A 25,264-nucleotide genomic window follows, 5' to 3' on the forward strand; every position below is an offset into this window, starting at 1 on the left:
TGCTGAGTCAGGCCTTCCATCCATCCCCACACCCAGCCCGGGACACTGCGTAGGGATGGCTTTAGAAATAGAGAGCTGAGCGGAGAACCTTGTGATTCACTAAAGCCCCTTGCACTGCGTCACAGATGTTTCCTCTTAGACCTCAATGTTCCAGAACCCGTTGTTAGAGGGGAGAAATGACAGCTGGGATAATCGGCCAGTAACAGCTGATCCCCGCCGCATTAAACTCCGGTGGCTTCTCTGCTCCTATGTTTGGAAGCCTCTTCATTTCCTGACAGTGGGGCTGCTTGCAGACCAATATCAAAGGCTGTGCGAGAGTAACATACACAAGCGATGCTGGCCAATGCTTTAATCCTTGGAAATCATCTGTTTCTGTCGATTGGGCTATTACAGCCGCCGCCAAAGTGCTTTCCAAGAACTCCCGCTCCATGGGGAATGAAGAAATCGTAGTAAATATAAGCAGATTTCTTATTCAGCAGCAATTTTACAGAGCTGCTGAGAGCCAAGCTGTCAATCTCCCCAGTATAATCCTAAATGCTTGCTAGGAACATTATTATAGTCCGATATTCAAGGGAGGCTGCTGGTACTGGGAGGAATAGCAATGATTGTTACTGCAAAGCACACCAATGAGCCCCTGAAATCAGAGAGGGAAAAGAGCAGCCCCAACTGATACAGGATTCTCCCCTGCTCTGGATTCCTGAGAGCCTTGTCCAGTGTGGTGACGGGGCTTCCAGCCCTTCCTGTCTTTTATTACAACACTTGCTGCATGGCAGTGAAACTGCGGTCAGGGAATATGCACATGGTGCAATGGCCATTCTAAAAAGTAGGGGTCAGAGTGAAGTCACCCTGCCCCAGCAGGAGGAGCAGCCAGGATTGTGCTTGCCAGAGCAGCTTGATGCACACAAGTATCAGAGAGGTAGCCGTGTTAGTCTGTATCCACAAAAACAACAAGGAGTCCAGTGGCACCTTAAAGACTAACAGATTTATTTGGGCATAAGCTTTCGTGAGTAAAAAACCTCACTTCTTCCGATGCATGGAGTGAAAATTACAGATACGGCATAAATATACTAGCACATGAAGAGAAGGGAGTTACCTTACAAGTGGAGAACCAGTGGTGACAGGGCCAATTCGATCAGGGTGGATGTGGTCCACTCCCAATAACTGATGAGGAGGTGTCAATACCAAGAGAGAGGAAATTGCTTTTGTAGTGAGCCAGCCACTCCCAGTCCCTATTCAAGCCCAAATTAATGGTGTTAAGTTTGCAAATGAATTGTAGCTTCTGCAGCTTTATCAAACATTCTTAAAACTACACTACTGACCTGGGGAAGTGGGGAAACAGATTGACAGAGCGAGACAGGTACCCAGAAGTCACCTACTACAGGACAGGCCCAACAAGCAAAATAACAGAACACCACTGACCGTCACCTACAGCCCCCAATTAGAAAGTCTCCAGCGCATCATCAAGGATCTACAACCTATCCTGAAGGATGATCCCTCACTCTCACAGATCTTGGAAGACAGGCCAGTCCTCGCTTACAGACAGCTCCCCAGCCTGAAGCAAATACTCACCAGCAACTACACACCACACCACAGAAACGCTAACTCAGGAACCAATCCCTATAACAAACCCCAATCCCTATAACAAACTCTGTCCCTGTATCTACTCTAGCAACACCATCAGAGGACCCAATCACATCAGCCACACCATTAGGGGTCATTCACCTGCACATTTACCAATGTGATAGATGCCATCATGGGCCAGCAATGCCCCTCTGCCACGTACATTGGTCAAACCAGACAATCTCTACGTAAAAGAATAAATGGACACAAATCAGACGTCAGGAATGGTAAAATGCAAAAGCCAGGAGGAGAAAACTTCATATTCCCTGGACATTAGATAACAGATTTAAAAGTAGCCATCCTGCAACAAAAAACTTCAAAAACAAACTTCAAAGAGAAACTGCAGAGCTACAAAATCCCAGTGTAGCCAAGGCTTCAGGCAGGCTGGGGAAAGTCTACTAGAGATGATCAAAGGTGGCTGTTTGACTCTCAGTCCATTCTCTGGGTGGCATAGCAAGTGCATCCATTTCAATTCAACCCTTCCCGTGCTCGTCTTCCCAATAGGTAAGCACCAGCGAGCTGAGACGCAAAGACAATGAGATGTGGAACATTCGCGTCCAGGCTTTTCTCCACCTGGGGGCAATTGTCGCGGTGGACGTGTTTTTCCACTTCTTCTACATCTTGACCCTTCCTGTGGACGTGAAGTTCGTGAGTCGGCTCTCAGATTGGGCTTTAGGTAAGTGACACAGAGAACCACCTTTCATTCCTGTCCCTTAGCCGCTTGGTCATTGGCAGTCTCTGATCTTAGCAGATTTAGGAACTTCTCGAGTCTGAAATGTTAACTAATATTTTTATTCAGGTGCCTGGATAATGTAATGTAATAAGCGAAGATAAATCAAGGTTAACCGTGGGTGCTTGAAGTTGGGCAACTGAATCATTATTTAGGGAGCTCTAATAAAAGGGCCTGGCACTCAGCAGCTCTCATTGATCTCAGTGGGAATCATAGAAGCTCAGCACTTCTGAAAATCAGCCCCAAGGTGTCTCAAGGGGGCACCCAGTAACCCAGAATTAGTGGCCATGTATGAACATTTTGGCCCCTGGGCCAAAGTTCTAAGACAACAAGAGACACTGTCAAAGTATCTACTTTCATGTTCAACAACAGCTTCCCCACTGTTTATCATGACTCTGTATTGGCGGGGTCAGAGTCTGAGATTCTGATCTCAGCCACAGCCACCAGAGGGAAAAACGCAGAGGACTTCAGTGCAGTGGCTCCACATCTGCACTGATGTAACCGGGAGCAGAATCTGGCCTACTATGCATGTGTGTGGACACAGGCAGAGGTGTCACAGGAGACAGAGCCTTGAATCAAGAGCCACCGGCAACAACCAAATAAAGAGAAAACTTGCCACTGGCTGAGCCTGATTCATTTCAGGCAAAGGTGCACTTGCCATGGTGCTTTCTGAAACCAGAATGTGCCCATAGCTCAGTCTCTGAACATATAGGAAGGTTTGAGAATGGAATAAAAACAAACTCTGATTTGTTTGAAAGTGTGACGCCTGGGTTAACCGCTGATACCGGTGCTGAGTCGGCTGGCATATGCTACGAGAGCCATTCTCCTCAATCCAGGAGTTTTAGATCTAAAAGCACAAACCTCTACTGCTTGAGTTAAAAAGACCAGATCTGCTAGCACAGAGGAAGCAGCAGAGTCCTAAGCCTATTATGATGATGATGATTTATGTATTATGGCACTGCCTAGGAACCTCAGTCACAGACCAGGACCCCAGAGGTGCCATGCAAATTCACAACAAAAAGACAGTCCCTGCCCAAACAAGATCACAATTCAAGTTACTTCTATATGTGGTCCGGACCCTAGAGGAAAACAGAGCCCCCTTGTGGTAACCAGAGCGGGTTAAGTGCCTATTTTGTCAGAATATGCAGTTGCATCTAGATGAAAATTCTTTGTGAAATCGGGTCAGTTTCACTGGAATTTTGGTTTAGAAGAAAACTAGGTGGAGGGGAAAGTGGGGGGAGTTCTGACACTATGAAAACTTCCCATTTTGACATGTTCCAAACGAAACGTTTCAACTTTTTTGGTTTCAAACCACTTTTCACTTCAATTGTTTTTAATTTTGTAGTGTATCACAGCAGAAAATAAAAAGGGAAATCTCGAAACAATGTTTCAAATGACGCAAAACGATTTTTCTTCTGAATTTTCCTTCCCAGAGAATTCCAAAAACTCTGGGCTCTGTTCTTATTAAGAATGAAGCCAGATTTCAAAATCACAAAATCCTTCGCTACACGAGAGCTGTTAATATTAGATCATGCTGCTGTTTGCCTGCCTCTCACTGGGCTGTTCTCTTTACTTCCTTTGTTGATGTGCATCATACAGCTGGCCTGGCCTACTCTAACTTGGTGTATGACTGGGTGAAAGCTGCGGTGATGTTTGGAGTTATCAACACCATTGCTAGGTTGGATCACTTGGACCCGCCGCAGCCCCCAAAATGCATCACCATGCTCTACGTCTTTGCAGAAACGTGAGTGCATCTAAAATGTTAATGGGCTCAGGCAGCAGATGACTGATCCAGTCAGTCCAAGGGAAATATACTAAGAAGGAACACAGCTTTGTCATTTCTCTCTCCTTGCAGCCAGTTGGTCAGATAGTCCGAAGATCTTATTGGCTAAGGTTGCAAAGGAAGGGAGAATGATCATATGCTACATATGTTACCTAGTTATATAGATGTGGCCATGGTCCCAGATCCTCAGCTGGTGTCAACCGTCATTACTCTGCTCAAGTCTATGGAGTTAGACTGATTTACACCAGCTGAGGATCTGGCCCATTATCTCTGCCTACTGATACCAGAATGGTGTAAGCACAAAGAATGGAGAGAAATTCTTTAGCATGGTCCAGGAGGACGTAAGCAGGAGTAATCAATCGGATGGATGGAAGAGAAGGGACATGTAGGCTGAATAGCAGGGAGAACTTCCTGACAAGTAGATGTATTGTCCTGTGGAATAGTCTCCAAAGGGAAGAGGTGGAAGCCCCATTACTTATGACATTTTTAAAACTAGACACTAGGCAATGCAGAAAATGGTCCTTCCCCGAGAGGTACATTCAGTCAGTGAACTACGACACCTTTCCCACCTCCAGCTTCAATGGTGGATCTGTCAGGAAAATGTCAGCTTGTTCCCAACTATCCATAGTGTTACAGTGATGTGAGAGGAGAATCACCCCCTTTTCTGGCCCACTTGTGCTAAAAATGTAGCTTACATCATTATTTATATCACTGAAGTCAATGGCCCAGAGACGGTGCTGGAAGAGGTATCTGCTTATGCCCTGGTCCCAATGTGGCCCATTGACTTCTGTGGCATTTGCATAGGAATAACTGCAAAATCAGATGCTTTGGTGAAACATTTGCATCAGAGACAATTAAAGTTAACACTTGTATTCTGCGCCTGGCAGACAAATTAGTTAATCAGGAATAAGTTCCATGGTGTTACACCGGTGTAAAATAGGTGCAAATGAGAGCTGACATCTTTGAATGACTATGTAATATAATGCAATTGTTAACACGTCCCATTTTAACATTTTTCTCTCGTTTTGCCTGTCTGTATTTTAGGCACTTTGACAGAGGGATTAATGACTGGCTATGCAAGTAAGTCTCCTTAGGAGATCTGTCATCTCCACTGGGGTTCGGGACCTTCTCTTCCAGGGTATGACTGACTCTCTGAATGGCAATGTAACTGGCCCTAGATGGCAGAAGGATGTTAAGCATCATTCACCCTGGTCACAGAGAATCCTAAAGCATCTCAGTTCTCATCTGTTTGCTGATCAGCTCCCTAAGCTGTGATCCAGCCAGTCTGTTTTTAAAAAAGGGCTGAGCCAACTGGTTTGGAGACAATAAGGACCAGCTTGAACCATCACCCAGAACTTGACTCAAACCTTTTTGCTGAACAATTCTATCCTGGCTCCCCTCCAATCCAATTCTCTCTCACTCCGCCAAATCCAGCCCCCCAAAATCTCTGGTGACCTCGTTCTGATCATATCCCATGGCTTATGCTGCATCCATGTCTTCCTCAGCCTTTCAACTGTTTTCAGTAACAATAACATGCTAGTGACTGTGTGAGGAAAGTGTCAGGTGGCCTGTGATTAAATGGTTGTGCACCAGGGAACCTGGTAAATGGTTAATAGTTGCAAACTTAGTATATTTAAAAACTGGATACTTCAGCAGGAGTGCTGGAACCTTCCCCACCCTGCATCTTCCCCCTGAGGCCCCGCCCCAGTCCCGCCTCGTCCCCCCAAGACCCTGCCAACATTCACTCCTCTTCCTCCCTCCCCCATCACTTGTTGCTATTCCCCTCTCTCCCCTGCCAGGGTTGGGAGGTACTTATCTGTGGAGCTGGGGCTGGGAGCTGCAGCTGCCTAACGCAGGTAGGAGGCAGCCCTGGCTGAGTAGGGGCTGGGCTGGTAATAACCTGGTACCTCACCACCACCCCCGTGCACAGTAACTGGACTTTGTGTGTCCAGTCAGTAGATCTGACTGGACACTATCAGATCCTCTTTTCGACCCACCTTTCCGGTAAAAAACCGGGCACGTGGTCCCCTTAGGAAGAGGTGTCACAAAAGTGTATATCGTAAAACCCATATCCTTGTGGGAGAAGAGCGAAAGGGGCTGTGTAGTGGCTTGTATTACGGTGATACGGTACATGCTCATTGCTCGAGGTTTCCCAGACATCATCCTTCCAGCCCCCCAAGTAACACTGCCCCGGCCCTGCCTGCTGCAGAATCTCATCCCCAGGCCAAACCCCTGTGAAAAGTCTTGCGGTTCCCTACTGGCTCACCTCCCAGTTGCCCTACAGAAGGGTGTAATCCTGGCAGTGCCAGACAGCAGCCATTTCCAATCCCCCACCATTCACTCCCCAAGAGATGTAACTTTTCCATTGCCAGGGAACCCCTGCAAAATCTTCCTCCTCCCATACCATCGCCAGGAGATAAAAAGCCTGCAGAAGACAGTTCTGGAGTAACTTGGTGGGAAGCCAATGGTCTCCATAGGGTAACGAGGGGAGGAATTCTCTATTTAAACTGCAGAGCTGCTGCTCTAGCCCAGGGGCTGGAGTAAGAACAACAACTAGCTCTTACACAGCACTTTCCATCCATGGCTCTCAAAGCAGAAAGGAGAGCGCAGGATCATCATCTCCATTTTACAGATGAGGAAACCGAGGCAGAGAGGGGTGACAAGACTTGCCCAAGGCAAAACACCAACTTTTAGTTTTTCCCAGCGGTGCTCCACCCCCTGCTCTGCTCCAAGGCCCTGCTCCCACTCCACCTTGTCCTCTAAGGCCCCGCTCTCATTCCACTGCTATCTGCCCCCACTCTGCCCCCTCCCCAAAGTCCCTGCCCACCTGCCGCTTGCTGCACTCCACCCTTCCTCAAGCCCCTCCCTGGGCCACCAAACAGCTGTGGCTGGTGGGTGCTGAGAACCAACTATTTTTTTCCTGTGGGTTCTCATGGAGTCACCACCTATAGCCCAAGGTCATCCAGCAGACCAGTGGCCAGACCAGGAATACAATGCAGATCTCCACTAAACAATACTGATCCTATTGACCCCTAGGTATGTATACGATCACCTTGGGGAGAACCACGACAATGTTGTGAAGGAGCTTCGGGCTACCATCTGCACTTTTGCTGTCACCACCCTGTGGCTGGGCCCCTGCGAGATCGTTTACATCTGGTCTGTCTGCAACTGCTTTGGACTCAACTTCGAGCTCTGGGTGCAGAAGTTTTTCCAGATGGAGCCCTTTGGCAGCATGGAGGTAAGAAACTCAACGGCAACCTGCCATCAGGTGGGGTGGATCATCTGGTTTGGGGTGACAGATCGATAACAACATGTGCGACTTCAGTGGAGCTGCACCAGTTTACACCCAGGGGTCCAAAACTCTGGTTTCGTACATCATTTTAGATTTCCGATCAAATGGGGAGCTGTAACTGAGGAACCTCAACACTGTTGCACTCCCTGGCAGTCTGCCACAGAACTGCAGTTGTCCCTGCCTCGGTTTTCCTTAGTTTGTTCAGGGATGGAACCTATATCCCTCAGTCTGCGTTTGTAACTCCAGTTCTCCGGCTGGGTTACTTGTGTCTCTCCCCTTTTAGGGCTGAAAGGAGTCTGGCCCCACCCAAAGTCCTTCCTGTCTCTTTAGTGGACCTTCTCTCAGTAGTCCCAGGAGTTTGGGCTTCGGCCTGGGGTCTCTGTTCTTATCCCCTCTTTTGGGGCTGCCCCCTTTACAGGTGTCTTCCCTTCTTTCTTCAACAGGGCAGGAATAACGTAAGTTAAAGCAGGAACACAAAGGCAAAGTCGTGTATTTCTGTTATTGTTGCCATCCCTGGTCAGGGTTCTCAGAAGTCTCTACTCCGTGCGGGCCTAGGAGGAGGATCCAGGACTGCCCTCTCCTCTAGGTCCCAGCCCAGAGACCCTGGGTGATGCAGTCATGGACTTATTTACATAAATCTTCTACTGCTTCCTTGAGCTGGTTCCTACCTCAGGGCCTTGATAGTTCCTCCTGCCTGACAATCTTTTCAGATCCCTTCTGGCAGAGAACTGGTTTTCCTGGGCAACTTCCTCCTCTCTGACCCCATGGAGCCCCTGCCTTGGGGCTCTCTGGATCTCCAGCCCCCCTGTTCTGGCTGGGCTGCAGCCTTTGACACCTCCTCCCCCCATAGCTGGCCCATAGGTGCAGCTGGGGAGGTGATCGCTCCCTTTTTTAACTCTTTATGATATGTCTACATGAGCGCATCCTGGGGTCAACAGAGTCAGGCTTGCACCACCATGCTAAAAACAGCTGTGTAAATTCTATGTCTCAGGCTACAGCTCAGATCCTGACACCCACCCCCTTCTTAGGCTTCAGAGCCACAAGCCACCATGTCTACACAGCTGATTTTAGCACAGTAGTGCCAGCTTGAGGCTGTTGACCCAGGCTATGCATCTCGCTGCCATGAGCTGTGTGGACATAGCCTTAGTATCCGTTCTCTCGTAGAGTCTATACACTGCATCACAGGGACATTCCCCATCTTTGGTTGGGAAGGGGTGATGGCCCCATCCCTCCCACCTAAAGCCTTTTGGATACTTCAGATCACCTTCATTTTGGTTTTGAAGGGCTGGTAGATCTGAAGGGATCATCTCTAAGGCAGAGAGGGCAGCTCAGTCTCCATGGCCATAGAGTCCATGGCCTTTTGGCTGGGATTACCAACAAGGGCTCTGGATGGCAGCCTTTGTGCTCCAAGTCCTTCACGTTCATGAGCAGCAACATGCACACACAAAATCCAAATTCCCTCCCCCCAGAGCCTGATCCAAAGCCCACCTGAGCTCCTGTGGTGCTTCAGGGGAGATTGATTCCAGCCAGAGACCTGGTGCTTCCCCTAGGGGAAAATGGAGAGGACATCGAGGGACCCAGAACTACTACCCAAGAAGCACCCACAGCAACTCAGGTGGAAGTAAAGTTAATGCCAACCAGAAACAAAACATGTAATGTGTCCACATGGAATTTTTCCAGAACCTTTTTTCATTCTGCAATTTTTTTTTTTTTTTTACATTTCAACTTTTTATTCCGATTTGGGATGAAAACAAACATTGAAATACTGGAATCTCCTGCAGGTCTGAAATGCCATTTTTCGATCCGTTCTGAAAACCGGTGACCCCCATCTAAATGTGGGAGCTAGTGGCCGGTAGGAGGATGCTGCCGGTAAAGATGCAAGAAATCACACCAGGGAAACATTTCTGTTGTTTTTACCAAACCTAAAAACCATCGGACCTGACAACAATGGCCTTCAAAGAAACACTTCAGAGCTAACCATCCCTTAGCTTCTTCAAATTGAACTTGTAACCAGATTATAATACACAAAGCCAGAGAAATCTTATTGCCCAAGGCACCACAATTCTCAGCTCCAAGGATCCTGGGATTTCTAGTTCTCTTTTAAGATTGCTATAAAAACCACTTCCCATCTCCAGTCACAGCAGCGGCACTGAGGATGATGTTCGAGTGATGGTCACATTCTACCATTGTCACGGGGCTTTAGGTGTTTTTCAGTCTTAACAGACTCCAGCTAGTGCTAATGACAATCATGACAAAGGATCGTGCCCACAGCAGTGTGCCTCAGAGCAGCCTGGCATTACTAAGGTGCACAGGAGGGGCTCCCGTCATCTAGTGTGCACTTCATAAACGTTGGCCCGTTCCCTTGTCTACCTGAGCGGAACTCAGAGAAGTTTTAACACACCCTTGTTCTCCCCAGGGCTGGGTTCCCTGGGTGCTAACAGAGCCTAAATGCTGCTGAATTCTACACATGGCTGCCCACATCCCCCAGGAAACCATTCCAGCAACTGGAGATCAGTCACATGTAGCAACATCCCAGCCATGCCCCCTCCCCCAGACCAGGCCCCCTCTCTGGAGGCCAGGAGGGATGTGGCCAGTCCCACCAAAGGAATCGCAGAACAATGCAGCTATAGTATGGAGTGAACCTGGACTGTCTGCCCACCTGATGATGGGAGATGCTGAATTCTTCCACTCCCATCAGCCTCCCTGTCCTGATGAGCCTACAGTCTCACTCAAGCAAGACAAATGAACCTGGGACAAGACCCAGGGATATAATCCAGGCCAGGGCGGGTGTGGGGGGGTCACTGAAGTGGGGAGGGTTTGCTTGGCAAGGTGGCTATGAGTGGTGGAGAGAGCCCCAAGGCCCAGGCCACCACACGAGAGGAAGGAGAGAGGGGCGAAGGCAGCAGTGAGGCAGGGGGAAGGGCGTAGGGAAAATGAGAATGACCATGTCAGCCATGGGCATGAGCCAGCGTGAAGCACAATGACGTTGACTTAGGATCTCTGCTGTCTAGGCCAGACTCCGCTGCCCCGGCTCTGTTGACTTCCCTCACTCTGAACTGTGCCCTCCAGGGGCACGCGCCATCCCGTCCGGAGCACTAAACGCCGTTGTAGGCTGGTGCTCGCAGAATGGAAGGTGGTGGCCTCGGGCTGGCTCAGCTCACGCGTTAGCCTGATGGCCGCACGGTACAGTCCATTAGCGAGGGGGACCCTCACTCTGCTACATGCACTTCACACAGAGCCGATCTTTGTGGGCAGCAGGCCCAGGCCCAGGTAGGGTTGCCAGTTTTGGTTGGATGTATTCCTGGAGATGTAATCACAGGACATCCTCTTTAATCCAAGATTAATCTTTGCTTCCTGGAGACTCCAGGCCAATCCTGGAGGGTTGGCAACCCTAGTCTCGGGAGTGCCTCCTGGAAGCTGCTGAGCATCCCCAGCTCCCATAGAGTTCACAGCTCAACACTTCGCAGGATTGGGAGCAGGAGTGTCAAATGGAGGGAGACAACGAATGGGCCAGAGAGAGGAGCGAATAGACTAGACAGGGAGGATGATTCAGGTGGTTTGTATCTGGGTTCGATTCCCTGCTCTACCACAGATTCCTTGTATGATCTTGGGCCCATTGAATTCAGTTGGAGTGAGGCCCTAGTCTCTTCACACCTCAGTTCCCCATCTGTATAATAGGGGTAATAGCAGGATTGTACCTCCCAGGGATGCTCTGAGGATAAAGATGGTGTGGTGTTCAGATACCACAGTCGTGGAACCTGAGATAGAAAGATAGGCTCTCGGAGAACACAGCTAACAAAACCCCCACTCCCCTTAGCAGGCAGCGCTGTCCTCTTATGCTCCTGTCTCTCTGTTTCACTGGGCAGGCCAACATGTCAGAGCCGATGTCTCGGCGGATTAGAGGGATCTTCGGGGCTGCAAACTTCTGGGCTATTGTCCTCTACAATGTCCTTGCCCTCAACAGCCTGAACTTCACGCTGCTGGTTGCCAAGAGAATCCTCCTGACAGGTAAAGGTCTTCTGTTCCCCCTGGGATGGGCCAGCCCCTTTTCTTAGCATACAGGAATCACTACACCAAACTCAAACCAATGACCCCCCCAGCCTGGCACCACGACTTAACAGGAGGAGCGTTTGTGGTTAGCTTATATGCTCCTTGGGGCAGGGACCATCATTTTTTTTGCTGCGTTTGTACAGGGCCTAGCATAGTGCGGCCCTGACCACGATTTAGACCTGTCAATGCTATTACAATGGAAATAATAATAACAAGGATTTATTTCCCCGCTGCCTCTTCCATTACAGCTGCTATTCCCATGTGGAGCTGAGATTGTCAGACACACGTCTTCTCCTCATCAGCCTTGTATTTCTAAGAGCTTCTTAGGCATCTGTATTGGATCCCTTCTGCTATTAAATGCCATTCCTGGTCTCACGCCCTAATAACTTACCCTGACTATGTGTTTCTCACCAAGAGGTGACAGCAGCATGTTGAAACAGCCTGGGCTATAAGTGGCTGACTGAGTGGTGCCCCATCCTGTTCTGGGCTCCGCCATGAGACTGACCAGGGCTCAGGAGGGGGATAACATGTGACCTGGGGGGTTCAGAATGACAGAAGTTCCTGACAGCTGAGTTCATGTCAGAATTAGTCGTTTAACTTATTGAGAGGTCCTGTTTTAAGAGGCACAGAGCCGAGATCTCTCTTTCTCTGCTATGGAAATCACTGTGGCCTCTAACACTACCAGACCCCTGCCCAGTGGAATTAAGGCCCTTTACTAGGGGTTGCTTGTCCTCTCTATTATTGATATTCTAAACGAGGGCCTGTGACTGAATTCTCCTGTTATCTAGGACAGAGAGATGGAGAGTTGGGGTGGAATCTCCAAAGGGCCAGTTCTAGGTCCAGTGTTTATAGAGGGACAGGATGTGAAGAAACATTGCATGGGGCTGGCTAAGAGATATAGTCTACACTGCCACACTACATCGGCACAGCTGCACTGTTGTAGCGCGTCTAGTGAAGATACATCTTTCTATAGGAGAAAGCGCTCTCCCGTCGGCATAATTACACTCCACCTCAATGAGAAGTGGAAGCTATGTTGGTGGGGAACGTGTCCCACCAGTATAGCACGGCATGGACAGAGCTTTAAGTTGATATACCTCATGGAGCTCAGGGAGGGTGGCTTTTTCACACCCTTGAGTGACCTAACTTACATTGATTTACGCAGTCACACAGAGAAGCCCCAAGTGGGACGAAGGAGTCCATCTGAGCTTGGGGAGCTGAGAAAGTCTTTCCACGGGATGCAAAGCTGGGAGGGCCTCATGGTTTATAGAAGACCATGCTACTTCGGCAGATCTGGGCCCATCCCTGGAGAACTCCGCCCTAGTGGATGAGTGCAGATGGGGTCAAATCCAAAGCCCATGGAAGTCGATGGAAAGACTTCCATGGATCGCCATGGGCTGTGGCTCATGCACAGACACGGTTCCTCGTGTTTGTCACCTCTCAGGACCTTCCCCACACCGAGCAAGGATGCTGAGTTGCATTCAGACTAGCTTTGGAGAAGAACCTCACGCTTTTCATGAGCACTCAAGCCAAGCTGACTGTCCGTCCTTCTGACTCGCAGGTTTCCCACTGAGCACCTTGTCCATCTGGTTCATCACCTACTGCGGAGTGCAGCTGATCAAGGAGAGGGAGCGCCTCCTGGCAATAGAAGAGGAGAAACGAGACAAAGAAAAGGCAGCGTAGAGATGAGAAGAGGATTGGCCCAGGCAGCTCAGCGGCAGCATCACTTCCTCCCGGCCATCCAGGCCTAGACCCCTGAAATGGGGATCTCCAGCATTCTTTGCAGTCAAGCTACTGTATCTCACCCATGTACAAACCACCTGTAATAAAAATCTTCTAGCTTAAATAAAGATTGTCTATAAGACTTTAATAGGCTTTTAATATGCTAAGAACATATAGCAGGCTAAGTTATGTTAGATCCATTTAATAGAGTCTAAGACCTGGTCATCTAGTCTGACCTCCTGCATAACACCCACTGATCCCAGCATCTCAAGCCCATAACTTCTAGTTGAGATAAAGCATTCAGTCCTTTTGCAAGATACACTTGGTGTTTCAGAAGAAGGCATTTCCCCTATAATGCACCGGGCTGATTGTTCTCCCGAAAGGAAGGGAAGGATTCCTTCCTGTTCCCAAGAAGAGAGGACCATCTTATACACTGAAGCATGCAGTTTGGCTACTATGTTCTTATCCTATCTAACTATAGATTCGTAGTAGGGATCCAAAAATTACCCAGCCCTTCATTAATGCATTCTGAGTGCTATGCATATGTTTCAATCTAATCTCTGTATAACATAGGGTGACCAGATGTCCCAATTTTATAGGGACAGTCCCAATTTTGGGGTCTTTTTCTTATATAGGCTCCTATTACCCCCCACCCCTCATCCCCGTCCTGATTTTTCACATTTGCTGTCTGGTCAACCTAGTATAACAACAGAGGCCAACATAAAATCTATATAAAAAGCCCCAAATTTTTAAAGCCCCCCCTCAAATGATTAGGACTGGAGAAAATGCTTGACAGTGACAGAGAGCTCAGCCTTCAGCTTGCAAGAAATAAAACAGAGGTGACTTGATTGCGGTATATAAGGACCTTCAAGGGAAGAAAATACCAAGGACTACTTGTCTCTTTAATCTAGCAGAGAAAGGCATAACAAGAACAAATTCGAGTTGGAAGTTAGGCACAAATTTTAAACAATGAAGGTGATTAACCATTAGAACAAATTCCAAAAGGAAATACAGGGACAGGATGGGAGGAAACATTGCAGGAATTCTCCATCTCTTGATGTCTTCAGATCAAGATGCCTGTCTGGAAGGTGTGTATTAGTCAAAATCAAGTTATTGGGTTCAATACAGGGCTAACAGGGTGAAACTGAGGGATGTGTGTGCACTATACAGGAAGTCAGACTAATGGTGCCTTCTGCCCTTAAATGACTCTACGAATGAATATGTAAATGAAGAGGGCCAGCAGCAGCGCCGGACAGAGCAGCAGTTTCCAAACATCCATGCTGAAGACGGATGCAAAGAAGTCAGCATCAGTGAGTGTTCAACTCTTCTGCGGAACAGGTCCTGAGCCTCGCTTTTTAAGTTCCTCTAATATCAATTACATTTTAAATCTATTCAGTGCTGGTGAAAGGTGCCTGAATGACAGCTTGGGAGAGCGAGGCCTTGTACTGACCTCCCAAATGGTCACTTACAAACAAGCAACCGTAGTGCAAACGTCTCACCCAACGTTCCACCAATATGCCTTGAGTCTGACTTTAAGGGTGCCACCTATAGGACTAGGAGAGTAGCGCGACCTCCATGACATTTTTGTTGTTGGTTTCTGTGACACAGATATCTGTCCCCTAGGAATTAAACAGAGACCCACTCGTTTACTTTGTCCTGACCACTGAAAAGGCTTAGGCTCAAATTCATACAAGTGACTGAGAAGTAAGAAACTCCGACCACTCAGCCATTAAGATCCTCCATTTAATGCTTGAGTGATTCTGACAGATTCACAGTCTGAGCCGGTGATGTGAATGGATGAGCAGATGTGCTCATACATCCAAAGGGCAAATTCTAAGGTTTACTCTGAATGAAGTTGATGGGCAAACACACATGTTGATCAGCTGAAAAATATTGTGTGGCTTTGGAAAACTGCTCCTTTGAAATATACTGGATTAGTGCATGTGGGTGTGTTTTATACATACAGATACGTCAGAGGGGAGGATGATCCTGGAGGAAAACATAAAATCATCACCGATAAAGTTTGCTGATGACACCAAGCTTGGGGCAATGGCAAACAACAAAGAGGCCAGGTCACTGGTGCAGAGTAATCTGGATCGCTTAGTAAACTGGACACAGGGAAACAATAGACCTTGGTAATATGGCCAACTGTAAATGTATTCAACCAGGGACAAAGAATGTTGGCCTTGCTTACAGGATGAGGGACACTATCCTGGGAAGCAGTGGCGCTGAAAAAGATCTGGGGAGTTATGGTGGATAATCAGCTGAACATGAGCTCCGAGTGCAATGCTACAGCTGAAAGGGCTAACGCGGCAGTTCCCAAACGATGGGTCGTGACCCCAAGTGGTGGGGGTCACTCCGTCAGCGGATGAGGGTGCAGCAATCCTGAGCGTGCGGAATTGTAAAATAGCATCCGTTGCACAGCGTGACCTTGCACGTATGGCGTATGCAAGGTCAAGCCACATGGAGAATGCCATTTTGCTCTACAAAATGGCATCCTCTGTGGAGCATGACCTCAGATACATGATGTGTGTGAGCTCATGCTGTGCGGAGAATGTCATTTTAAAAAAGAGTCCTCCTGGCTGTCTGGGGTCCCAGGAAGCAATACATCGGAAAATGGGGTCATGGAGCGGAAAAATTTGGGAACCACTGGGTTAATGCATAAACAGGGGAATCTTGAGTAGGAGTAGAGAGGTTATTTTACCTTTGTATCTGGCACTGGTGTGACCACTGGAATACTGTGTCCTGTTCTGGGGTCCACAATTCAAGAAGGATGTTAATAACTTGGAGGGGGTTCAGAGAGGAGCCACAAGAATGATTAAAGGATTGGAAAACCTGCCTTACAGTGACAGACTATTTAGCTTTACAAAGAGAAGATTAAATCCTAACTGGGAATAAGGCATACGTTTTTAACAGGGAAGGTAATCAACCATTGGAACAATTTACCGTGGTCGTGGTGGAGTCTCCATCATTGGCAATTTTAAAATCAACAGTGGATGTTTTTCTAAAAATTATGTTCTAGTTCCAAGAGGAACTTTTTCAGGGAAGTTCTGTGGTCTGGGTTATACAGGAAGTGAGACTAGACTATCACAATGGTCCCTTCTGGCCTTAGAATCTATGAATCTTGTAGTTAAAGCCCTGGGAGTCAGGAGATCTGGGTCTTACTCCTGGCTCCCTGATATAATCACTTGGCTTGATGCTGGTCTCACACCCATTGGTGTGGATGCCAATGACCTCTGTGGTCTTACTCCTGGTTCATATCTGTGTAAGTGAGACTAGACTCTGGACCACTCTGTGACCTTGGGCAAGTCACTTAACTTTGGGGCGGTTTAGATTCCCCATGGACTATCCCCATCCCTCTCATTCTCAGGGTGAATTCATTAATATTTCTGGAGGAGCTTTGCAATCCTCAGGGGGAAGGGACTTTATTGAAGTTCCCACAAGGTGATGTGATTGGACACACACAGTGGGCCCTGGTTCTGATCCGGGGCCGGCTCCAGGCCCCAGCGCGCCAAGCGTGTGCTTGGGATGGCATGCTGCGGGGGCGCTCTGCCAGTTGCCAGGAGGGCGGCAGGCGGCTCTGGTGGACCTCCCGCAGGCATGCCTGTGGAGGGTCTGCTGGTCCTGCGGCTCCGGTGGAGCGTCCGCAGGCACGCCTGCGGGAGGTCCACCGGAGCCGCGGGACTGGCGAGCAGCAGAGTGCCCCCCGTGGCGTGCCGCCATGCTTGGGGCGGCGAAATGGCTAGAGCCAGCCCTGTTCTGATCTCACTTCTGCGAGAGTAACTCCACTGATGCATCAGGGTAAAACCATCATACAGGAGAGGACAACCAGCCCACAGGCCCTCTTTCTCCATTCACACCTGTTTACACAAGATATAACTTCACTGACATTACCGGAGTGACTTCCAACTGACACCAGCAGGCCCCAGAGGACAATCAGGCCCCATGGAGTGACACACAGGTCTGACTCAGATGCACACTCTCTGTTACTCCAGTTTCATGCTGCTGTAATGCCACTGAACTCAAAGGAGTTACACAGTCATAAAACTGGAGTGCTGCCTGCCCCTAGTGTCAGGATGTCTTTGTAAGACAATCAAGGAGCCAGGCTGATGCGCTCCAGTTGAGGATCTGGTCCAAAGTCTTGGGAGATGGGATGGGCACTGTCTTTTGGTAGAGCCTCTCCTTTGTATGATCTCATAAAACCCACTCAGATGCTAGCCCCTACCCAAACATAGGTTCTGCTGCTGAGCATCCTTGGAACAGGTTTCTTGGCACAGCCAGCAGCCCCAGAGACGCCAAATTTACCCATCAGTAACAGCAACATTGTCAGAAGAGTCACTTCTCATCTTTATGAAATGCAGGCCTTCTCCAGGAGGAGGCTGAAGATGTATTGAGTTGCTTCGTGCTGATCCCTTGGACTGGCCCCATGAAGTTCGTGCCAGGGCGCAGACTATTCAGAGCAGTCAGAACTCATCCAGCCACGGGTGTCAGAATGAATGACTCAAGTGGCAAAGCTGTGTGTGACAGTGCAGGGCAGCACTGCCTTCGGTGCACTTGGAGAAAAAATAATCCATTGCCTAAGAATCTAAATTTATCATGCAGCTGCACCTGCTGGAACTTTCAGCCGGAGCTAATCTTAGAAGCTGGCTGAGAGAGCAATCTGCTGGAGAGACGCTTAATGAAAGATCTGGTACTTTTTCCTCCCCACACATGAGGTTAGCCCCACTCCTGTCTTGCTAAGCTACTGCTAATGTTAGAAGCCAGCCTGGTGCAGGTAAAGAGCAAGGAAGGCCTGAGTTCTAATCCTGGCTCAGTGCCCAGCTGGGGGCTGAACAATCTTTCATTCACTGGTCATTTTAAAATCAAGACTGGATGCTCTGCTAAAGGATCTTTTCTTGTTCAAACAGGAATCATTTCAGGACAATTCTCTGGCCTGTGTTCTACAAGGGGTCAGACTAGATGATCACAATGGTCCCTCCTGGCTTTAGAGTCTATGAATCAAAGTCACATTTGGTCCCAGTTTCCTCACCTATGCAATTCTGTGGGGATGGGGAACTCTAGCACTGGCCCATCTCCCTCACAGAGGTGTTGTGGTCTCGCTTACAGGTGTCAATGCTAAGCATTATTGTGTTTCGCTCCTCCCGTGATCAGGTTCTCTGGAAGGACCGAGAATGGCAATCTCCATCAGGAGATGATATTACAAACAATCGTTGCTTTAATTACATGTGGCCAATATCCAAAATGATCCTAACAAATTCCACCATTGCACAATCGTCAGAGGACAAAAACTTTTCACAGCAGCCAGATTATACCATTAACACCACTATTCTGCACTGATGCAGGGACCAATCCAAACCCCACAGAAGTCAGTGGAAAGATGCCCGTTGACTTCAATGGGTTTTGGATTAGGTTCTTACACCCTACACAAACTCACTGAAATCAATGGAGAATTCAATTCGGCTTTTGGTCCGGTGTGTCACTGTGACCCAATGTGGGACTCCAAAGTGGAAGAAACCATGACCTATGTATATTTCAGAATCATTTTACTCCATATTTACTCATTCTCATAACACAAGAACTAGGGGTCACCAAATTAAATTAATAAGCAGTAGGTTTAAAACAAACAAAAGGACGTATTTCTTCAAACAATGCACAGTCAACTAGTGGAACTCCTTGCCAGAGGATGCTGTGAAGGCCAAGACTATAACAGGGTTCAAAAAAGAACTAGATACATTCATGGAGGATAAGTCTATCAATGGCTATTAGCCAGGATGGGCAGGGATGGTGTCCCTAGCCTCTGTTTGCCAGAAGCTGGGAATGGGCGACAGGGGATGGATCATTTGATGGTTACCTGTTCTGTTCATTTCCTCTAGCACCTGGCATTGGCCATTGTCAGGAGACAGGATACTGGGCTAGATGGACCTTTGATCTGACTCAGTATGGTCACTCTTAAGTTCTGCTCTCTGGAACTGGGTTAGGTCCAGTCTCAATGAATTGCTTCACCTTATGACCTGGAAGCATAAATAAATAACACACTCGTAAAACTGAGGTGATACCATTCAAGAGGGACAAAGAAAAGAACAGGAGTTGGAGAGATTAAGAACATGGGTAAAAAATGAGATTCATCTTGGCAAAGTGCAAACTAATGCATCGGGGGGGAAATAATCCAAAACCCAGATATTCAGTGGCAGGGAGAATTTGGATCCTGGCTTTGAGCAGCCACAGCCCCCAGCCCCAAAAAGCAACACTACAACAGACGCGCAGCTTACAAAAACAGCTCCTAAAACGCTGCAGTTTAAAAGCCACAGAAGACACTGCCTGAAAAAGACAGAGCAGAGACAGCAGGGTAAGAGCATTCTCAGGGCCATGTTCCAATCTGTCACTCACCCACTGCTGGCATGCGGGAGTCAGCAAGGCATCAGATATGTTGTGTGTACAGTGGCCATGCAGCCCACTCCGAGCTGGCTGAAAAGCAAGCCCTGCATTGTGATGGGCTGTCTCTCTCTTGAACTCCAAGATGCAAAAATATCCAAAAGAATCAAAGAAGATGAAAAGCTCTAACAATGATGCCCTCTTTCCCATCGTACAGTTGTAGGAACTTGCTTGCATAGCTTAAACCCACCTGAGCCAAACGGATCCAGTGCTCCAGCAGCGGATGAGAAACATCAAGGTCCCTGGCCAGGGGCGGTTCTAGGTATTTTGTCGCCCCAAGCACGACAGGCAGGCTGCCTTCGGCGGCATGCCTGCAGGAGGTCCCCTGTCCTGCGGATTTGGCGGCACACCTGCGGGAGGTCCGCTGAAGCCGCGGGACCAGTGGACCCTCCACAGGCATGCTGTTGAAGGCAACCTGCCTGCCGCCCTCATGGCGACCAGCAGAGCGTCCCCCGTGGCTTGCCGCCCGAGGCACACGCTTGGCATGCTGGTGCCTGGAGCCACCCCTGTCCCTGGCTCACAGACTCCTTGAGCTTCTGCCAGTTCAGTGACGGCCGTAGGACAACATGCTGTTTCCATCAGCTTTGGTGCATGGGCAGAATGGGATGCAGCTGTATTTGGGCCGTAATAAAAACGGATTGTCAGTCAACTAGACAGATAGGGTCATATCTGAGACTTGTTATCACAAGCTAGGTGACACTTTGCAAGGTTCTAGTATCTTGTAATGTCTCTGTTGTCTTCCATTCATTTCAGATCATTAACAATTGGATGTTTTCCCCCATCTTCTAGATGGACAAATTGCTCCACACATAACAAGATGGAGATCCGGGCTTAATTCCTGGCTCTTCCTCAGACTTCCTGTGTCCCCTTGGGTGGGTCACATAGTCCCAGATTTTCACACTCACTCAACCACCCAGCTGCTCCCTTTCTGAATAATGGGTCTGGTGTTTGGATTCCAGCAAACCAGGGCTTAGCTTTGATGGCACCGAAGTCTCAAGAGCTGTTCTCACAGGCTTCCATCCCCAAATGACAACACTTTGGTGACATCAGTTGATCTTGGGTGGCTTCCACCATCAATGATGGAAAACTCAGGAGAGCTCTGCCACCTCTAACTAACTATTAAGCTCGAAACAACAGTGGTAAGTTGAAACCTAAAGCCCAGTCTATGCAGAAGTTGCACCGAGTTACGAAAACCTGTCTTTAAGTAAAATTAGTTAAATCGGTGCACTTTTTTTGTGTGGACACTCTTAAATCATTTTAGGCCTGGTCTACCCCCGTTTTTGTATTGGTATTACTATTTTGGTGAGGGCTGATTTTTCACTGAAATAGTTATACGAGTAGCATGGCTGTAGTTATTCCAGGATAGATAGTTGCCCCCCTTCCGGTAGGAGAATAACCATAAGGCAATTTTATACAAATATAATGACGTCCACACTGCAGGGAGTGGGTTGTACCATTTTAACTAAACCAGTAAGATTGGCTGATATCTTTGTGCTGATTTAATTACATTGATTTAATTAAATTGGTGCAGTTTCTGTGTGTAGACCAGCCCTGAGGCTAATATCAAGGGAAGAAAATAAAAGAAACTTATGTACCAATTTTACTATAGCTGTGAATTATTATGCTGTAGTTACTCTGCTCACCTCTGTCTATCAAAACTAATTTACCTCATCACAATCTTCAGGTACAGTACAATTTTCCTTCTATCTATCTTTGTCTTTGTGATGCAGTAGGGTCTGTCTGTGTGGGGGATTGGAGAGCTGGGGAGGACTTTAGCTGAGGGACAGGATTTTAAAGCCTGTAACCTGAGCCAGGTAGGGAGGGGAGGGTGTCAGCACCTTTGCCCGGGAAGCTGGACAAAGGAATCAGCTGGCTGGAGGAAGGGCAATTCAGTTTCGGTTTTGGGCTGGGTGGTTGGAATTCAGGGAATCCTAGGCTGGGATCCAAGCACCCTGAACCCCCAGAAGGACTTGATTGAGGGGTCCTGGTTGTGCCTCCAAGCTCTGCTGTAACCTGCATTCCTGTTCTCCAATAAACCTTCTGTTTTACTGGCTGGCTGAGAGTCACTGTGAGTCCCAGGAAGAGGGGTGCAGGACCGGACTCCCCCACACTCCGTGACAACTGGTGGCAGCGGCAGGAGATACTGCACCCCGTGGATGGCACTTCCTGCAATAAGTGACTGGGGAGCAGTAAAACAAAGGGGTGATTAACCCCTGGGAGTGTGTACCCAGTGAGAAGGACTTTGCAGTAACAGGGTCCCCCGGGGGATTGCAGTGAGTGGTCCCAGGGACGGAGGAGTCTGCGGTTCGACCCTGGCTGAGAGGCGGTGACCTCAAGAAGGGTGGTGCACTAGTGGTCCCCCTGGAAACTGTGGGGAGTGACAAGCACCCCGACCTGTGAGTGGCCAGCAGGAAGATGTATGCCAAGCGGCGTAAGTGTGACCTGGTGGATCTGTGCAAGCAGAGGGGGCTGCGCAGTGGGAGGCTCACCAAGGACCAGCTGATTGCCCAGCTGGAGGAAAGAGATCTCTTGAATGAACGGATCCCTGTATCTGAGGGAAGCAGCCTGGCAGATGCAGTGCAGGCACCAGTGTCTGTCCCCACTGGGAGTGGTCAGCTGGCGGCTGAGGGCTTCCCGAGACCCCCCATTCCTATGCCTAGGGGAAGGGCGGGGAGGAGCCTGGCAGCTACCGAGGGCACTGTGACTCCCCCGGCCAGCAGGGGATCCTCCCGGCGAAGCTCACCCACCAGCAGGGGATCATCCCGGCGACGCTCGGCATCCATGGAGCGGAAGCGGCTGGAATGGGAGAGAGAGCTAAAACTGAGAGAGCTGGAGGATTGTGAGAAACAGAGAGAACATGACCAGGAGGAGAAAGAGAGACAGAGAGAACATGAGAAGAGACAAAGACAGCGGGAACTGGAGGAGAAAGAGTGACAGTGTCATCATGAGCTGGAATTGGCGAGGCAGAGGGGCAGTGGGCCCCTGGCTGCAGAGAGTGAGGGGGGGCCCAGGACCGCGCGGAGCTTTGATAAGTGCATCCTGGCCCAGCGTAAGGAGGGGGAGGAGATGGATGACTTCCTGGATGCCTTTGAGACGGCCTGCGAGCTGCACCAGGTAGCTCCAGCAGACAGGCTCCGGGTTCTCACCCCCTTACTGGATCCCAAGGCCGTGGCATTGTACCGCCAGCTGGGAGAGGAGGAGAAAGGGAACTACGAACTATTCAAGCAGGCCCTGCTGCGCGAGTTCAGGCTGACTCCTGAGATGTACAGGGAGAGGTTCCGGAGTCAGTATAAAACCCCTGAGGTCTCATATCTGCAGCTAGCCGGCCACATGGAGGGATACGCCAGCAAGTGGGCAGATGGAGCCCAGACGAAGGGGGACCTGGTTTAACTGCTAGTACTGGAGCAACTGTATGAGCGGTGCCCATCCGACCTGAGGCTGTGGTTGAGGGACCAAAAGCCAGAGAACCCACGACATGCAGGGCGGCTGGCTGATGAGTTTGTGAAGAGCCGGTCGGGGGGTGGCAGGGAGGAGTCTCAAAGGAACGAGCCCGCTGCGATGCAGAAAGAGAGTCATTCTGGGACCTCCCAAAGGGGGAATAGGGAGAACCCCCTCCCAAGGGGAACACTCAGCGTCAGGGACAACCGACCAGTTCGAGGGAACCAACGGGACATGAGCTGCTATAAATGTGGCCAGAGGGGCCACATACAGTCCCAGTGCCCCAGACTCAAGGACAGACTGAGCAGACAGACCCCCACACCGGGTTAACGTGGTAGAGACCCAGCCGAATGAGGGTCAGCGTTCATAGGAAAGCGGGGCTGGCCACGTACCACCTGCAAAGGAGGGAGGGTCCCAGGTCAGCTTCTCTGGGGGGCTGGATGCTCCAGGCTCCGAGTTTTTGGTTTACAGGGTGGGCGCGGGCTGCTCCTCCAGAGAGAGTGCCTTGTTTCCCTGGAGGTAGATGGGAGGAAGGTCACTGGGTACTGGGACATGGGCGCAGAAGTGACGCTGGCCTGGCCCAAGGTGGTGGCCCCAGAGCGGATGGTGCCTGACACCTACCTGACCCTGATGGGTGTGGGCGGGATCCCATTCAAGGTGCCCGTGGCAAGGGTACACCTGAAGTGGGGTGCCAAGGAGGGCCCCAAGGATGTGGGGGTACACCTATATTTGCCCAAGGAGGTGTTAAGGGGGCGGGAACTGGAGGTCTGGCCAAGCAATGCCCGGGGTGCCCTGGTCGTGACCCATAGTCAGAGTCAGCGCAGGGCACTGCGCCCTGACAACGGGGAAGGTACTCTGCCCGAGGCGCAGGACCCTAACCTGGTGGGGAGGGAACGCCCAGGGACATGGCTCAGAGAGGCTGCGGCCTCAGACCCAGCTGACGAGAGAGAGCATATCCCCATCCCTGTCCCAGCTGCTGAGTTCCAGGCCGAGTTGCAGAAAGATCCCTCCTTGCAGAGGCCAAGGGACCTGGCTAACCTCAGTGCGGTACAGTCCATGACGAGAGGTTGCAAGGAGAGGTTCCTGTGGGAGAAGGGGTTCCTGTACCGAGAATGGGCTCCCCCAGGGGAAGTAGAGTCATGGGGGATCAGGAGGCAGCTGGTGGTTCCCCAGAAGTTTCGCCACAAGCTACTGTATCTAGCCCATGACATCCCTCTCGCAGGGCACCAGGGAATCCAGCGCACCAGGCAGAGGCTGCTACAGAACTTTTACTGGCCTGGGGTCTTTACCCAGGTCCGACAGTACTGCCAATCCTGTGACCCCTGCCAGAGGGTGGGGAAGGCCCAGGACAAGGGGAAAGCGGCTTTGAGGCCTTTACCCATCACAGAAGAACCTTTCCAGAAGGTGGCCATGGACATAGTGGGACCTCTCAGCAAGGCGACCCGGTCAGGGAAAAAATACATCCTGGTGGTGGTAGATTTCTCCAATTGCTACCTTGAGGCGGTGGCCTTGTCCTCTGTCGAAGCAGACACCGTGGCAGATGCGCTGCTGACCATTTTCAGCTGGGTGGGGTTCCCCAAGGAAGTCTTAACGGACTAGGGGTCCAACTTCATGTCGACCCTGCTCCGGTGCTTGTGGGAGAAATGTGGGGTCTGGCATAACTGGGCCTCAGCGTATCACCCCTAGTCCAACGGGCTGGTAGAAAGGTTCAACGGGACGCTAAAGATGATGCTAAAAACATTTATGAACCAGCACCCACAGGACTGGGACAAGTATTTACCCCACCTGCTGTTCGTGTACAGGGAGGTACCCCAGGAATCTACTGGGTTTTCGCCTTTCAAACTGTTATATGGAAGGCGGGTAAGGGGGCCCCTGGACCTGATGAGAGACGAATGGGAGAGGAAGGCCACTCCCAATGGAGAGTCAGTGGTGGAGTATGTCCTGACTTTCCGAGAAAGACTTGCCGAGCTCATGGGCCTGGCCAGGGAGAATCTGGCCCAAGCCCAGAGGAAGCAGAAAAGACGGTTACTCACCTTTGTAACTGTTGTTCTTCGAGATGTGTTGCTCATATCCATTCCAGTTAGGTGTACGCGCCGCGCGTGCACATTCGTCGGAAAACTTTTACCCTAGCAACTCAGTGGGCCGGCAGGTCGCCCCCTAGAGTGGCGCCACCATGGCGCTCCATATATACTCCTGCCGG

General features: G+C 49.7%; 1 protein-coding gene across 3 annotated transcripts in view; it reads left to right on the forward strand.

Annotated features, from left to right (window-relative positions):
• HHATL (hedgehog acyltransferase like) overlaps positions 1-13,419 on the forward strand; it is a 44,292-nt gene extending 30,873 nt beyond the window's left edge. For all 3 annotated transcript variants that reach the window (XM_030549923.1, XM_030549924.1, XM_030549921.1), the window contains 6 exons: positions 2,125-2,296; positions 3,950-4,094; positions 5,178-5,213; positions 7,170-7,371; positions 11,292-11,433; positions 13,034-13,419. In XM_030549923.1, coding sequence (XP_030405783.1) covers positions 2,125-2,296; positions 3,950-4,094; positions 5,178-5,213; positions 7,170-7,371; positions 11,292-11,433; positions 13,034-13,155 — 819 coding nt within the window. In that variant the 3' untranslated portion in view covers positions 13,156-13,419. The remainder of the gene's footprint in view (positions 1-2,124; positions 2,297-3,949; positions 4,095-5,177; positions 5,214-7,169; positions 7,372-11,291; positions 11,434-13,033) is intronic.
• Positions 13,420-25,264: the final 11,845 nt, after the last annotated feature.

This window comes from Gopherus evgoodei, chromosome 2 (assembly GCF_007399415.2).
Source record: "Gopherus evgoodei ecotype Sinaloan lineage chromosome 2, rGopEvg1_v1.p, whole genome shotgun sequence".
Classification (NCBI taxonomy): domain Eukaryota; kingdom Metazoa; phylum Chordata; order Testudines; family Testudinidae; genus Gopherus; species Gopherus evgoodei.